Here is a 14,662-nt window from a genome sequence, read left to right on the forward strand (position 1 = left end):
GGGAAAAGCGGGCATTTTATAAAATGCTTGGCATTGTTGCTGCTGATGGTGTTGTCAGTGCTAAAAAGGCAGTGAGCTTGGCTCCACATATACAAATTGATAATCTGTTGCCTTCTGTCGTGTCTGAGAGAATTCACGAGCCTGCCCAAGAAATATGTCCATCTGTTTCAACACATTGTTTGTCAGATACAGAGATTTTACAAAACGCATCAGGGGGTCTTGCTCTAGAGGGGGTTTACATGAGTGGAAAGTTAGAGGATGCATCAGAAAAGAGAGGAAAACTCTTGACGAGCCCACAAACATTCCGGCTCGTGGGTCTGGTCGGCAGGTCAGAGACAAAACAACACGAGTTTATTTCTTTCAATGATGAATCCATGTTCAGGAAGACCATGGAAGTCATGGGCTTCAGCAGCACTGTCTCCGAGAAAGGATGCGTCTCGTCCTTGAGTAGAAAACCAGCCTTAATGCAAGTCAAATCAATGAATCTTAAGGAAATGCAAAATACTCAGACTGATCATTCCTATCTTTCCAGGACAGAGTTTACGTACCTGCCCCTAGCCTCAGGTAATCTTCATATGGCACAACTCAGGCTGTCTGAAGCAGCCCTGAAGGAGCTACAAATGATTGAGAATACGTTGGAAAATACAAAGGAAGATTTTAAAAGCAACGTGTTTTCCAGCATGAGCTGCAAATTCTTCCACAATTTTGGCTCTCACGCAAACGAGGGTCCTCTCCAATTTGGAGGAATTTTTTGGAGGAAGGCATCAGCTAAAGGTTTCAGTTTACATCAGCAAGATGAAATAAAACTGCTCTTGTCTGAGTTATTCGAACCAAACATTGGTGCCGACTGCGGCAGTAGTACAACGACTGATACAGGTACTGCAATGACAACTGAGCCAGCTCCAAGTGATTCTGGACATTACAGTCCGGTGCTCACCGATGTGATACAGATGACTGTAACCACAACAGGGGGTAATCCTGATGTACATAATCTCCCTCAGTGGGAATCTGCTATTGTTGTCAACAATAGGACATGGTCTCTCATCGACCGAGGAATCAGGTTTATACCAGTATGGGACATCGTCCTGTCCAATCATAAATGCGATTTTAAAGATGTCCTGAAGTTGGCCAGTGATCTTCAAAAAGCTTACACCATTTTAACAAAAAAAGAAGTACATAATTATCCAGAGGATGAATTGGCTGACATAAATGTCAAAGCGCAATCGATAATGGAAGATGCGAAGCAGTGGAAAGAATCTGACAATGACACTCATCTGGAAATGCTGGCGGATCTAAAACAGAAGTTGTATGAATGCACAAAAACTAACAGGAGCTGGATTGACACGTGTCTCTCACACCCAGCCCTTCAGGAATTCTTGACGCGGATTGTATCGGCATACAAGCACTCTTCTTGTGACGAAACCGATTGGATAAAAATAAAAATGCGGTACCTATTGGAACCCAACATCTATGCAGTGGAGAACTTCCCCAAGCGCTCCTCGATAACGCAGTGGGTGTATGGGTCTGATACTGTCAGGGTTCTTGATGCTGAGCTAAATGCCCTTGGCAAGACATTTACAGAAACAAAGAAACAATTAAAAGAAGCGATGGATGCACCGACTTCTTTTGAAACTGCACTGAATGAAGCAAAGGTGAAGGGAACCAATGAAATCACATTTTCCCTCAATTCCCTTTGCCGGTGCTTCCGAGAAATGGAGCGGATGGAGGAGGAGCTCCTGTTCATTTCATGTGCTGCTGCTTCAGGGTTCCGTACAAAGGAGAGATCGTTCGACCGCCTCCTCGACTATGAAGACGTTAACTGCCTTCAGCACCAAGTGGACGCGGCACACAGCGAGTACTCAGCTCTCAAATCTCAAAGTGCTCTCAAGGCTCAGGCGTACGTCCTCTTGAACGGTTTGACTACAGGAGTACAGTCTAATTCACGGACCCCCCTGGAAAAAGAGGAACATCTGACGTTCATGAAATCCTATTTGGATGCAAACATCTGCACCGAAGTATCAAACGTGGTGCTGGTCTATGATGGAGGCCCCATTGACTGGAACCGACTCGAGGAAACTTTGAAATCTCTTGTTGCTGGGACACTGACTATCACATTGGCTCCTTCGCAGACATCGAAGGTTGAGAGTGAAACAGAGGGGATGAAAACGTTTATGAATCTGTGTAAAATACTGGGGCTTCAAGAATACTACCCGAAAAAAATGCACACAAAGCATATGTGTGTTGTTAAGTCAGAAATACTTAAAGAAGCCCCAATCACAGAGGAAGAACTTGTTCTTCATTATTTGCAGAAACTGATGATGTTTGACTCCGAAGCACGGTATGTTAGTGTTCTGGGTGAAAATGAAAACAATGAAACCATGCAGAATGAAAACTCTAATTATGAAAAGTTTTTAAACCATGATGGTATTGTGAGTAGTCAAGATTGGTCTACGACAGAAACTCGAAGCCATGTTCACCCAATGGATTTGCAAATGGCAATTTTTCATTGTGGAGACAATTTTGTGAGGCAGTACATTTACACCAAACTCTCGTTTTGCCAGTTTGCACTGCCGCTTTTAGTTCCAAATCCTTGTAGCTCAGAAATAGAATTCCCTCTATGGGCATTCCGACAGATTAAAAAGAGCTGGAAATCCCGTGCTGCATCTACTGAGATACAGCAAACCAACCTCTGTGCGATTGTTAACGCTGACACTCCTCTAGTGTCATTCATTAGGTTTGGTGAATCACCCGCATCGAAATCTCAGATGCTGAACTCTCTGCTTGGAAAGCAAAAGAATGACGTTTTCTTTCATAGACACTGCAGAGGCAGCAGCAAGAATGGTCTCCTAATGGAAGGAGTCACAGAGATCGCCTGGTACTGTCCAGGTGGGAGGGATGATGACGTCTTTAATGACTGCATAGCGTTCACAAATCTCCATGGAGATGCGAGAGAGCACAAAAAGCAGGTGCAGTTTCTCCTCGAGATATCCACTGTCAACGTGATATTAATGTCAGATTATGATAACAATGATGAAGTTAAAAGCATTTTGGTAGATTGTCTAAATTCTCCAAAGCCTTTACTTTGCCTTTGGGCTGACAAAGAACGAATCTTGGGTGGACATTATAAAACAAAGCTAAAAATTGGTGTCAAGAATAGAAATGAGGCTGAACTAATGGATGAATTGAAGTCAACCCTCAAATATATGTTGGCCAATTAAAAAAAAAAGGTTACAATTAATGATTGCTCAGCCATCGCTAGACAGTGCGGCTTCAGTGTTGATGAAGATGATGAACAATGTAAACAAGGCGAGTCTATGGCAGGCGTCTTATTGAGTCTTCTGAAGGACAAGCCATTGTCTTCCATGAAGGAGACTTTTCTGCCTCTTCAAGGTAAATTGTGGCACGAGTGGTGCAAGAAAGACAAAGAATTCGCTCGCTTGAGAGTAGAGGGGGACCAAAGCGTGGAAGAGTACAGGGACAACATTGCAATTGAAAAACAATCAATACGGGAAGCCCAGCTTCACAAAGCATCTCCTCTCAATAAATTAATGAGATCGTTCATTGAGAATATGGGGCATCATGCAGACTCAGTAAAACAATACTCACTGCATTGGCTACAAATCTATTTAGATAACCTGTCTGCAGGTAGCATATCACAACTTCATCAGGAGTATCACCAGGCTCCGAAAGGAATACTTGAGTCCAGGAGAACAGTTATTGGCAGTAGGTTACTGTCTATACAACAAGCAGAGCTGGAACGAATATCAGAAAAACATGAGGCATCCTCTTTTGGAATCCATCACCTTTTCAGGGAAGTTGGGCAGATCTATGAAGCGTCACAGACACCGCGCACAGCTGACAAGCCCTCGGCTGCTTTGCCAGGCATCGCAGCAGATTTGATGCTCTCTGGGATCCCTCTTGAACTCATGGACGGTGATGCCTCACATGTCCCCCTCACTTGGATTTGCTCAGTTTTGGACGAAGTTATTGAAAAAATTGGGAACAAAAAACTATTTGTCCTCTCCATACTGGGCATACAGAGCAGTGGCAAGTCCACGCTGCTGAATGCAATGTTCGGTCTCCAGTTCCCTGTGGGTGCTGGGAGATCCACCCGAGGGGTCCACATGCAGTTGGTGAAGGTGGACGAAGAGTTCAGCAAAGAGCTGGGATATGACTTTGTGTTGATAGTCGACACAGAAGGGCTCTGTGCCCCAGAGCTATCAAATGCGACACCCACTCTTGACAATGAACTGGCTACATTTGTGATCGGCCTTGCAAACATGACCGTGATCAATACTTTTGGAGATAATCCCTCTGAGATGCACAACATTATACAGATCGCAGTGCAGGCATTTCTGAAAATGAAGCAGGTGAAATTGTCACCAAGCTGTGTGTTTGTCCATCAAAATGTCGGGGATGTGACTTTAAAAGAAAATGTCATGGATGGAAGGAGACTCTTCCAGGATATGTTAGACGAGATGACTCGCACGGCTGCAGAACAGGAGCAGTACAAAGCTGTTTCATTTGACGAGGTGATTGGGTTCGACGTGCACTCTCAGATCCATTTCTTTTCTCACTTTTGGGAAGACGATCCTCCAATGGCTCCGTCAAATCAAAGCTACTTCCAACATGTTAAAAAACTTAAAGATAGCATCATCAAGACAAAAAGTCACGTTTTAAAAATATCAGAATTGAAAAATCGTATCCGAGATTTGTGGAATGCATTGCTTTCAGAAGATTTTGTGTTTAGCTTCAATAACTCCCACGAGAGTGCAGCTTACAGCAAACTTGAAGACATGTATGGGAAATGTACTTGGAGCCTTAGGAGTCATCTTATTAAAGAAGAGAATAAGATGTATAATATTATTAATAACAGGACAGACGTATTGTCTAGTTTGACTAGGTCAAACATTGAGCAAACCCTTTCTCCAAAATACAACGAGATCAGAAAAGACATTGAAACATATTTTAATCGACTACATGCTGCTGAATTGTTGAGTCAATGGAAAACTAACTTCATCGTGAAATTTGAAACAATTAAGGACGAGCTTGTGACTGATAGTTACAAAAAAATTACTGTTTTGAGGAATCAAAAGAGTGTATGGAACTGTCTGGATGAATATAGATCCAGCTTTGAGGATCAGCTTTTAAAAAAGAGCAAGGATTTGGCTTCGAAACTGAAAACCTCTGGAGTGAAAGATGACCAATTGGAAAAAAAGTTTGAGACAATGTGGGAAGAATGGAAAAATGAAGTGAAAAAAAGCGTTACCCCACCTGGAAAAATAGCTTTTAGAATGCAAGCAGAAAATACGCTTTATGCACATTTTAAAAGTGAAGACAAATTATCCACAAAATTGATAAAAATGTCTGAAAATAAATCATTTTTGTTTTGTCATGGAGAACATATTGTGGTTAAACGAAAAGGCGTCTGGAATCAGGTTAATCCATTTTTCTCTTCCACTATTTTACAGGAAACTGCCATCGTCCAAAAAATTACAGAGGATGCACGCTATGTAGCCGGCGAGGTTATTAAATCTCTTGAGAAACGAAAGCTTGGTTACAATCAAACCGATCTGCATAACGTAATAAAATCTATGCTGGCAGCTGTAGATTCAAGTTCCAAACAACATGCAAGACTAAAGGTCACAAATATGTATATGCTAGATTTAGCAATACACATATTGGCAAATGCTGAAGTGAGGTTTCAGAAAATAGATGATGATTTTCAGAGGGCAAACGATCCTCTAATATATTTCAGCAGCAAGAAAGAAGAGTACTTCAACAGCTTTAAGATTCGATGTAACGGAGATGCAAACATTACTATATTTGCTGAAATTTTGTCTAGAAAACTTAAAACAGCCATGCACCAGGCAGTCTGTGACAAAGCCAGCCTTGAAATTGTAGACAAAATGAAGTCCGATTGTCCGGCATTTAATGGGAATCGATCAAATTTAGAAAACTACATTTTGATACATTTAGCAGAGAAGGAACAATTCGTGGAATTTAAGGAATACATTCAGAAACCAAAACAATATTTTGAAAAATACATTACAGAAGGTGTTGAGGAATATTGCTCAGCAAAAGAAAATATTAAAATTCGAGAAATATTTGAGTCCTGTCTTGAGTTTTACACGGGAAAAGTTTCCACTGCAATTACGAATTCAATCACAGCCGTCCAGTCAAACAAAGGCGATGGATCATCGTGGCTGGATGAATTTTGTAAACAGCTTGGTGACAACATCCATTTCCCAAGGCACAGTTTGATTAGAGCTGACTACAAAGACATACATGACATTCCCTGCTTTAGATATGAACTAGCCACAAAATTGGAAACCATGGTGGCAGAGTTGAAAAAAGAATATTCTACAGCATCCATAAGGGATATAGAAGACGTAAGGAACAAACCTCAAGACATGCTACGTGAACAGATGAGTGGGTGCTGGGTGCAGTGCCCATTCTGTAAAGCCATCTGCACAAACACAATACCCGGTCATGACGAAAACCACCGCATTCCGATTCATCGGCCAGAGGCAGTGACAGGGGGGAAATGGTGTAAAACAGATACTTTTTCCATTGATATTTGTACAAGTTTAGTTGCAAGTGACTGGTGGTTAATGCTTTCAGAAGACAATGAAATACCATATAAGGATTATCGTACAGCAGGGCCAAAATATGCAAGTTGGAACATCACGCCGGACTTAACCGTTCAACCATATTGGAAATGGTTTGTCTGCAGATTTAAGTCAGACCTAGAGAGGCTTTACAAACTACAATTTACAGGCCGTGGCACCATTCCAGAGGGCTGGACAAAAATTACAAAGGATGAGGCGATTGCAGACTTATGGAAGAAATAGTTTCAACACAATTATCAAGTTACTAAATGGGAACAATTGCTCAATGCGACGTCAGTTTGTCATTCGCCTTCTTCGTGCTATAAATGCATTTTATTTACAGTAGCCCATTAGATCTTGATCATTAAACAAACGTATCCTTTATTTTATATTTCACTATCATTTGGGAATGGTGTAGCTTTGTGTGTTCTCTGATTGATATCGTAATTAACATTGGCGCAAGACTCAATTACAACGTTATCATTGGTTGACATCATTTGGCCAATGCTATGTCATAGATATTTTCAGTTAGTGGGCCGGGATGACGTTGATGAATACTGAGTTTAGTCAACAGCGGAATGGGACTTAAAATCTCGGGCTGCTTCGTGCTTGTAAAGAAAACCACTTCTCCCAACTTGGAAGAAAGTGCTTGGTAATTTCACTGAGTAGCTCGGACTTCTGGTGTTTCATAGTCATTTGGAATTGGCATAAACGGCATCCTTTGCTTGAGGAAATAACGTAAATTACTTAGTTGGTTGAATATGTTATGTGACCGGATTGCCCACTGCTGATCACAATACAGCCACGTATGTCATACATCGTTTTCTTTGGTTCTTTCGGTAAAGTCACGTAGAATGAGAATAAAATAATAAATTGATCAAATGAAATAACACAATAATATTCTCACGACGTTTCGGCCACAACACAAGCGGCCTTCATCAGGTGAAGGGACGAGACTGTCTGGTAGGACAGCGCTTTTCACTCCAGCGCTGTCCTACCAGACAGTCTCGTCCCTTCACCTGATGAAGGCCGCTTGTGTTGTGGCCGAAACGTCATGAGAATATTATTGTGTTATTTTATTTTATCAATTTATTATTTTATTCTCATTCTACGTGACTTTACCGAAAGAACCAAAGAAGATGAATCATTGCAGTCACGAAAGCTTTAAATCGAAATTCATACATCGTTGTTGATTATAATTTAAGCGCCATCCAGGCTCAACCTGCTCATTGTCTGAGATATGTTCAACCTATATATGCGTAGTTTTAAAAGATGTGAAGTTTAAACACACGAACCTGCACTGTGAAAATAACTTTCTTGTAGTGCATTACGTATTTTAGCAATTCTGAAAACATGATATTGTAAACATTTGTGATGTGTAACTTGTTCGTGTCAAAATCTTAAGGTTCACATTGCTACTTGTCTCGTTCATAAGCACCAAATGCTTTTTCCATGTGAAGCAGTCAGTGCGTATCCATGCATACCATGTCACATTATTGATCCTTTTTGTTTAGTCAGATGATACAATTATCTTTGTGTGCTTTACCTAGCAGAGTGGAATTGGCGAGTAAATACTCACTCCTTCCGTTCTCCTCATGATGCACTTGTACCATTGTGTTGGACAGCATCTTGAGATGTGATTGCCTTTAGACGCAGTCTTGATACAAACTGCCTTGTCTTAAACATGATTATATATTTTAAAAGGACTTATGTTACCAGTCAAGCACCCGACCCATCTTCTTTCTTATCCAGTTTGCATAAAATTAGTACTACTTTGTCACATTTAGTTACAAGCTTCCGCCATTGGAATGTAGAGTTTACGTTGCTGGCTTAAGGCTGTAAAATAGATATGAGGCAATGATTGGATGTAATTATCACCCTGCTCTCGTTAGAATGAGAAGATGTTGCCACTCCGATTGAAAACAATCTAAATAAGTTTCCCTGAACATGGCCCTGTTACTGTGCGAGATTGTGATTGCTATCGGTAAATCTGAAAAACCGTGTCTTGCATTGCAATCGTGAAACATTACATCACGGTAACCCGATTCGTTTTTGTCAGTGCTGGACCTCAAAGGACAATAACTTGAGATTTGTCCTGCGGTGATTACACACATTATGTAAGCGTGGTGAATTGGAATTTTGTATAATCACTCGACTGTCTTGACTAGTTTGCTTGAATTGTAATGCTTTTTAATGATTTAACGTAGTGTTCAGACGTATGATTTAATTTGAATTAATGATAACACGCTTCTGGTATGTATTCATCATGTTGCTAATGATTTAATTAATCTTGGAATACAGTGGTGTATTTCGTCTCTGGGTTTTTGTAGGTCTATGTAACTTGGGTAATTGTGATTCTGGAGTTGTCTGTTCAATCACACGGTACCTTGACATATATCTTATATGAATAAACTTGAGTACTATGACAATAAAAATGTATGTCTCATATGTGCGAGAGTGTGTGTATGTGGAGGAGAGCGGTAGCGCAGTGGTTTGTACAGTGCTACTCGAGTGATACCCTAACTTACCCTGGCCCTCCTGTAGGGTGGTATTCATTCATAACTTAGTACCTGGTATGGAGTGAAAACATCAGCGTCAATGAAACCAAGGTGGCCAAGGCATAGTTCTGGTCACAGCACCCATCACGAGTTGTGACAGTCTCAGTAAGCCCTCGCTAAGAGCATTGCAAAACAGGGGACAGTGATCAGTCGGTGGAGAGTAAGAATAGTAGGGGAGTGGTAGTGTAGCGGTGAGCACGCTGTGCTATAAACCCAGCAACCTGAGTTCGATTCCTGTTCATGGCCAACACAGCGACTGTTATATGAATCAGTCCTGGGCCCCCCCTTTCGGTCGACAAAGCCTCAAATGGGTACATGGTGTGTTGTGTAAACAACATCACTGGGGAGACCGGACGTGGTGCTGGCTACCCACCCCCTCGTGTGTGGGGAAGAGGAGTTCTGGAACTCTACGAGATTTGCCCACTGAGTTGCATGCAAGCGCGGTTCGTCCACTAGGGGGCGATGGGGCGCCAGCCTCCCAAGCAGCTGGAGATGAGATTTTTTTTAATCAAAATGTACTTTTTTAAAATACATTGTTTTGTAGTGTTAAAAACAATTAAAATATGATGGGTCTTCAACGTGAATTGCCTCATGAAGATAAAATTTTAAGTTTTTTTAAAATTAGAAACCGCCACAACACAGTCTGACGTGTGCCTTTGGGAGGTCTCGGGCAGCCGTGAAGGTGTCAGAGTGAGAGATCTTCCTTCATTCATCGCGATGAGCTTCGCATTTTTGCCACGCCGTTTGAGACCCATTCAGGGCGGTGAAAAAGGCGCCCACGTCTGTAATGACGACGTCACAATGCGAGGTTGCACTGCAAATAGAGCAGCAGCTCACGGCCTCCACGCTTTAGGAGGAAACAGCAGCAGTGGCAGCAGGTGCAGTTAACGAAGAATTAGCAACGAACATTGCGGAGTCTTTCCTAAATATTCAATTTGAAAGGGTTTGTTGAGTCGTGTCAGCTGATCTTTACCGTATGTTCCCCGCATATAACCCGCGGGGTATACCACTTTTTACAAACAAAACAAGACCCTGCGGGGTATATGGAGGTGCGGGCTATCCCCGAAATATTTTACACGTCTTCTTTTGGTTTTTTTTCGGTAAAGTCACGTAGAATGAGAATAAAACAATAAAATAAAATGAGACAATAAAATTATCACGACGCTTCGGCCACAACACAAGTAGCCTTCTTCAGGTGAAAGAACAGAACTGTCGCGACGACAGAGCTTGAATGAACGCTCGTTTAGAGGTGTCAATTTAAACTGAGCATTAAACAATTTTATTCGAGGCCTGTAGCAGAATTGGTGTGAACTCGCAATAACGAATCACTTACAAGGCGACCAGCCGTGCTAAAAGAACGGGACCTTGTCAACAAGATCGAAACCTGAGCCAGCTACCTAGTTCAGAAATTGGCACTCATCTTGACAATGCCCATTTCAGTCAAGCAACGGAGCTCATTTCACGGCATGTCTTAAGTGTTGATTCATCTGTCCAGGATTCGGCAAAAAGATTGCCCACTTTGCATCCAGACAACCAGAGAATACAGACAACTCATCATTAACATAACAAATACACGCGTATAAGAACGCACGAATTAAAAAAAAATGTTTTGAAGAAACACCGTCCGGAAAATATATTTTTTGTGGCCTGATAGCAGAGTACATGCCCTGGTGAGAGAGTCAATAACGATTCTGCCACTAGCACAGGTGTTGGTTCCCTTGTAATATCGATCGCCATTAATCATATCACGTGCGGACGCATCAATTAGTGTCACCATTGGGATCAACAATCAGTCGACATTCGATATCAGCGGCAGATCCATGTTAAGACAAAAGCATTGGCTATTTATGCAAGTTTAAAATACGTCCAAGTGTGCAGATTTCTCAAGCGAGTGAGATTCAGTAAGATGTAGTAGTAGCAGGGATACAGGAAGCGAAGGATGGTGTAGGATCTGCCTGGGCGGAGGAAATCGTTGAACGGAACCCTGAATTGACTCAAGGTCAAAGAGACCAACATTTTCAGTAAGGGCCAGTATGATTTGGGCTGCACGGATTTAATGCAGCACTGCATTGAAATGGGGAATGCTCAACACGTGAGACAGAATTAATATAGTGGGACTGTCAAAAAAGAGCAGATCTTTAAAGCAACCGACGAGATGTTGAGAGCAGAAATAATTCCTCCATCGACCAACCTTTGGGGAGCACCAGTGGTACTGGTCAAACAGCAAGATGGGTCCATGGGGTTTTGCGTTGATTCCCGATGACTAAATAAGGTTACAATAGCGGACGCGTTTTCCTTGCGGCGTATTGATGATTTATTAGATGCATTTGCGGGAGCAAAATATATTACAACCTAAGATCTGTCATCAGACAGATGTTAGGTTGCTCTCTCGCCCACTTCAGCATTTTTTTCTTGCTATGGATGTCCCACATTATGACGGACGCTTATGGTGCGCCCGAAACGTCGTGATTTATTTTATTTTATTTCTAACTACGTGATGACTTTACCGAAAGAACCAAAGAGTATGGACTCCTGCAGTCACGAAAGCTTCAAATCAAGATTGAATCTGTCATCAGAGTTTTGGCAGCTTCCCCTTGACGACGAATCCAAATTAAAGACGGCTCCCCAACTAGCATATCGGGATTTCTCGCTACCGTTCATCCTCGATACAGATTCTAGTGATGTCCGTATAGGTGCTATCTTGACACAAATACAATGGAAAGCAGAAGTAGTAATTGCGTATGGGAGTCACGTGCTTTCCGTCGCTGAACAGCGCTATTGCGTCACTTGTAGAGAACTGCTGGCAATAGTAAAATTTGTCACATTGTTTCAGAATGGATCAACATTCGGGACAGAGGGTGAAGTGGATTGAAAAAGTCCAGGAGTTTCCTTGTGATGTCACACACAGGAAGGGTACCCGACATTGTGATGCTAAGTGGCACGGTATTAACCTAATTATAGATTTGAAGCTTTCGTGACTGCAAGGATTCGTACTCTTTGTTTTTTTTCGGTAAAGTCACGTAGGTAAAAAAAAATCAATAAAATAAAATAAATAAAAACTAAATTAAATCACGACGTTCCGGAGGCAACACAAGCTTCCTATCTTCAGGTGGAAACAGTCACAGCAAAATAGCTGTAACCCCATGCAGCATAACAAAAGGCGGCTTAACTTAGCCCCCCCCCCACCCCCCACGGCCTTTCCTGGCTCCCCCCCCCCTTAACCTGTATATAATCTCGGGTCTCTTAGAGCTCTCTTCACTTGATACAGCAATTTTGTGACGGTTTCCACCTGAAGACGGAAGCTTGCGTTGCCTCCTAAACGTCGTGATTTTATGTAGTTGTTTTCATTTATTTTATTTTATAGATTTTTTTTTTACCTACGTGACTTTACCGAAAAAAATCAAAGAGTAGGTGTAAACCTACCCTGTCTGACTCGCCGGGACAGGCGACGCCGATAAATGCAGCAACACTGGAAAATTACGTATTGCCCATAGATCATGATATCGGGCTGATAAGGACCGAATGAATCCGATTGCAACAAAAATATATAACTCACTGCAGTGCTCCGCTGCGCAAGCAGCTGAATCAGCTCAAAATGATCAAGCGGTGGCGCCATTTATGAAATGGTGAGGGCTCTGGATGAGATGGGATGCTAGGATGCAGCGTCGTTGCCTCGTGGTACCAACCCCCTTGCGGCAACAGTTACTATTAGAAGTGCACGCTTAACAACTTATGCACTTTGGCCACCATAAAACATTGCTCACGCTGCAATCTCGATATCTTTGGCCAGGAATGTCAAAGGATGTGCGCGAGTGGGTAAATCGTTGTCAGGAGTGTGCAAAAATAACCCTTCCCAAACCATACAGCCTCCCCTGCAGTCAATCGCAGTGTCAAGGATAAACTAGCTGGTGGCGTTGGATATCCTGGGCCCATTTCCCAAAACAGCAACAGAAAATAAATATTTGCTCATTGGGCCGGATTATTGCACTCGTTGACCCGTCGCATGGTAGCAGCATGCTGCAGCTGCAGATGGAACCTGGCGTGCAAACATCCTGTGAGGGTGTATGGCGAGCGAGCTCATGGATGGCTTTGCAGCGTTCTGACTCGAGAGCCGTGAGCGCACTCCAGCCGTGGACCAAGCCTGCCGCTCTGCACATCTTTGTGGGACTGGAGGTATTTTTCGGGCAGAAAGAAGACGGAAGATGGAACATTAACTGTAGACTCACTCACCATTGTGAGTGCATGTTGTGGGCCAAGAAAAATCTCAGCTTGCATGCATCACAAACCAGAACAAAGAAGTTGTTTATTGTCGCGTTACCATGAGACATTAATAAATTGTTTTATTTAAATCACGTAATCGTGATATTGCTGAGTACGTATATTTTCTATTATTATTTTTGATGATAAGTGTTTTTGGAAATTAGAGTAAGTGGTATTAAAGTTGCTTAGATGAAGGATTCTGAGTGCTTCTTTCCTAACTCATGCATCATTGTCTCAATTGTGAGAACTGTATCGTGTGGTGAGATCTGAACCCTGAGACCTGCAATAATTACACATAATTGACAAAGCAAGAAGCAGTAAATGTTAAACTGATAATCATTGATATTTTCATAATTGATCATACATACACTATAGACATCGAGAGCCAATAACAAACAATTACTTATAACTCCTTAATCGTATGCATAACACTTAATAATTATATTTTATCACTATAATAAAACAACAAAAATCACGACGTTTAGGCCACAACACAAGTGGCCTTCATCAGGTGAAGGGACCAGACTGTCTAGAGGACAGCGCTGGAGTGAACACAGCCAAGCTCAGACCGCAACCTTTAAGCTGTGTAAGAGGAAACAGAGCGCCTTGATAAAGGAATTAGAATAAAAAATAGCATTTAATTGGCGGACTTAGCATGATGAACGGTGTAGAGGGGGTGAACATGCGCAGGTCGGCGAGGGGGGGAGGGGAGGGGGAAGTTTACATATTGATGGTGTGAAAAGGGAATTTAAGCAGCTGCGAAAGTTTTGGATACCACTACTTGAAAAAATATACTGTTCCATTAAAAAATAGTTTAATGTTTGGTTTGATTCAGAACATCTTTCCAATGGTTGCTTAATTTGAAACCATCCTCTCGGTTGAAATTGTGTCTGTGTTTGCAAATCTGAATTGCCTCGTAAACAAATCTCTGATAAAAACCCGTGGGTTTGCAAAGAACCTTGGTATCGGAGAAAATTATATCGTGATCACCCACAGTGTTGTAACAGTGATCAGCTACGGCAGAAGAATTCGTTCTGCCGTGTTTCAAATCTGATTTGTAGTCGCGAATTCGGTCAGAGACATGTCGTTTCGTCTCCCCGATATAGCAGTCACCACAGGTGCAGATCAATTTGTAAAGTCCGGGGTACTGTAAGTCAGGAATGACATCCTTCACGGAAGGGATCAGGTCACAGATTTTGTGTACTGTATTGAACCGGACCAGGATCTTGTGTT

General features: G+C 42.1%; 1 protein-coding gene across 1 annotated transcript; it reads left to right on the forward strand.

The window, feature by feature from the left end:
- The first annotated feature begins 3,205 nt into the window (after positions 1–3,205).
- Positions 3,206–7,679, forward strand: LOC142905291 (interferon-induced very large GTPase 1-like). Its single transcript, XM_076064142.1, has one exon. The coding sequence runs from the start codon at positions 3,315–3,317 to the stop codon at positions 6,852–6,854; it is 3,540 nt and encodes a 1,179-aa protein (XP_075920257.1). The 5' UTR covers positions 3,206–3,314; the 3' UTR covers positions 6,855–7,679.
- The last annotated feature ends 6,983 nt before the right edge of the window (positions 7,680–14,662 follow it).

The sequence above is a fragment of the Petromyzon marinus genome, unplaced genomic scaffold, assembly GCF_048934315.1.
Source record: "Petromyzon marinus isolate PM22_M1 ecotype Great Lakes invasive population unplaced genomic scaffold, UKy_Petmar_22M1.pri1.0 PM_Scaffold_34, whole genome shotgun sequence".
Lineage (NCBI taxonomy): Eukaryota > Metazoa > Chordata > Hyperoartia > Petromyzontiformes > Petromyzontidae > Petromyzon > Petromyzon marinus.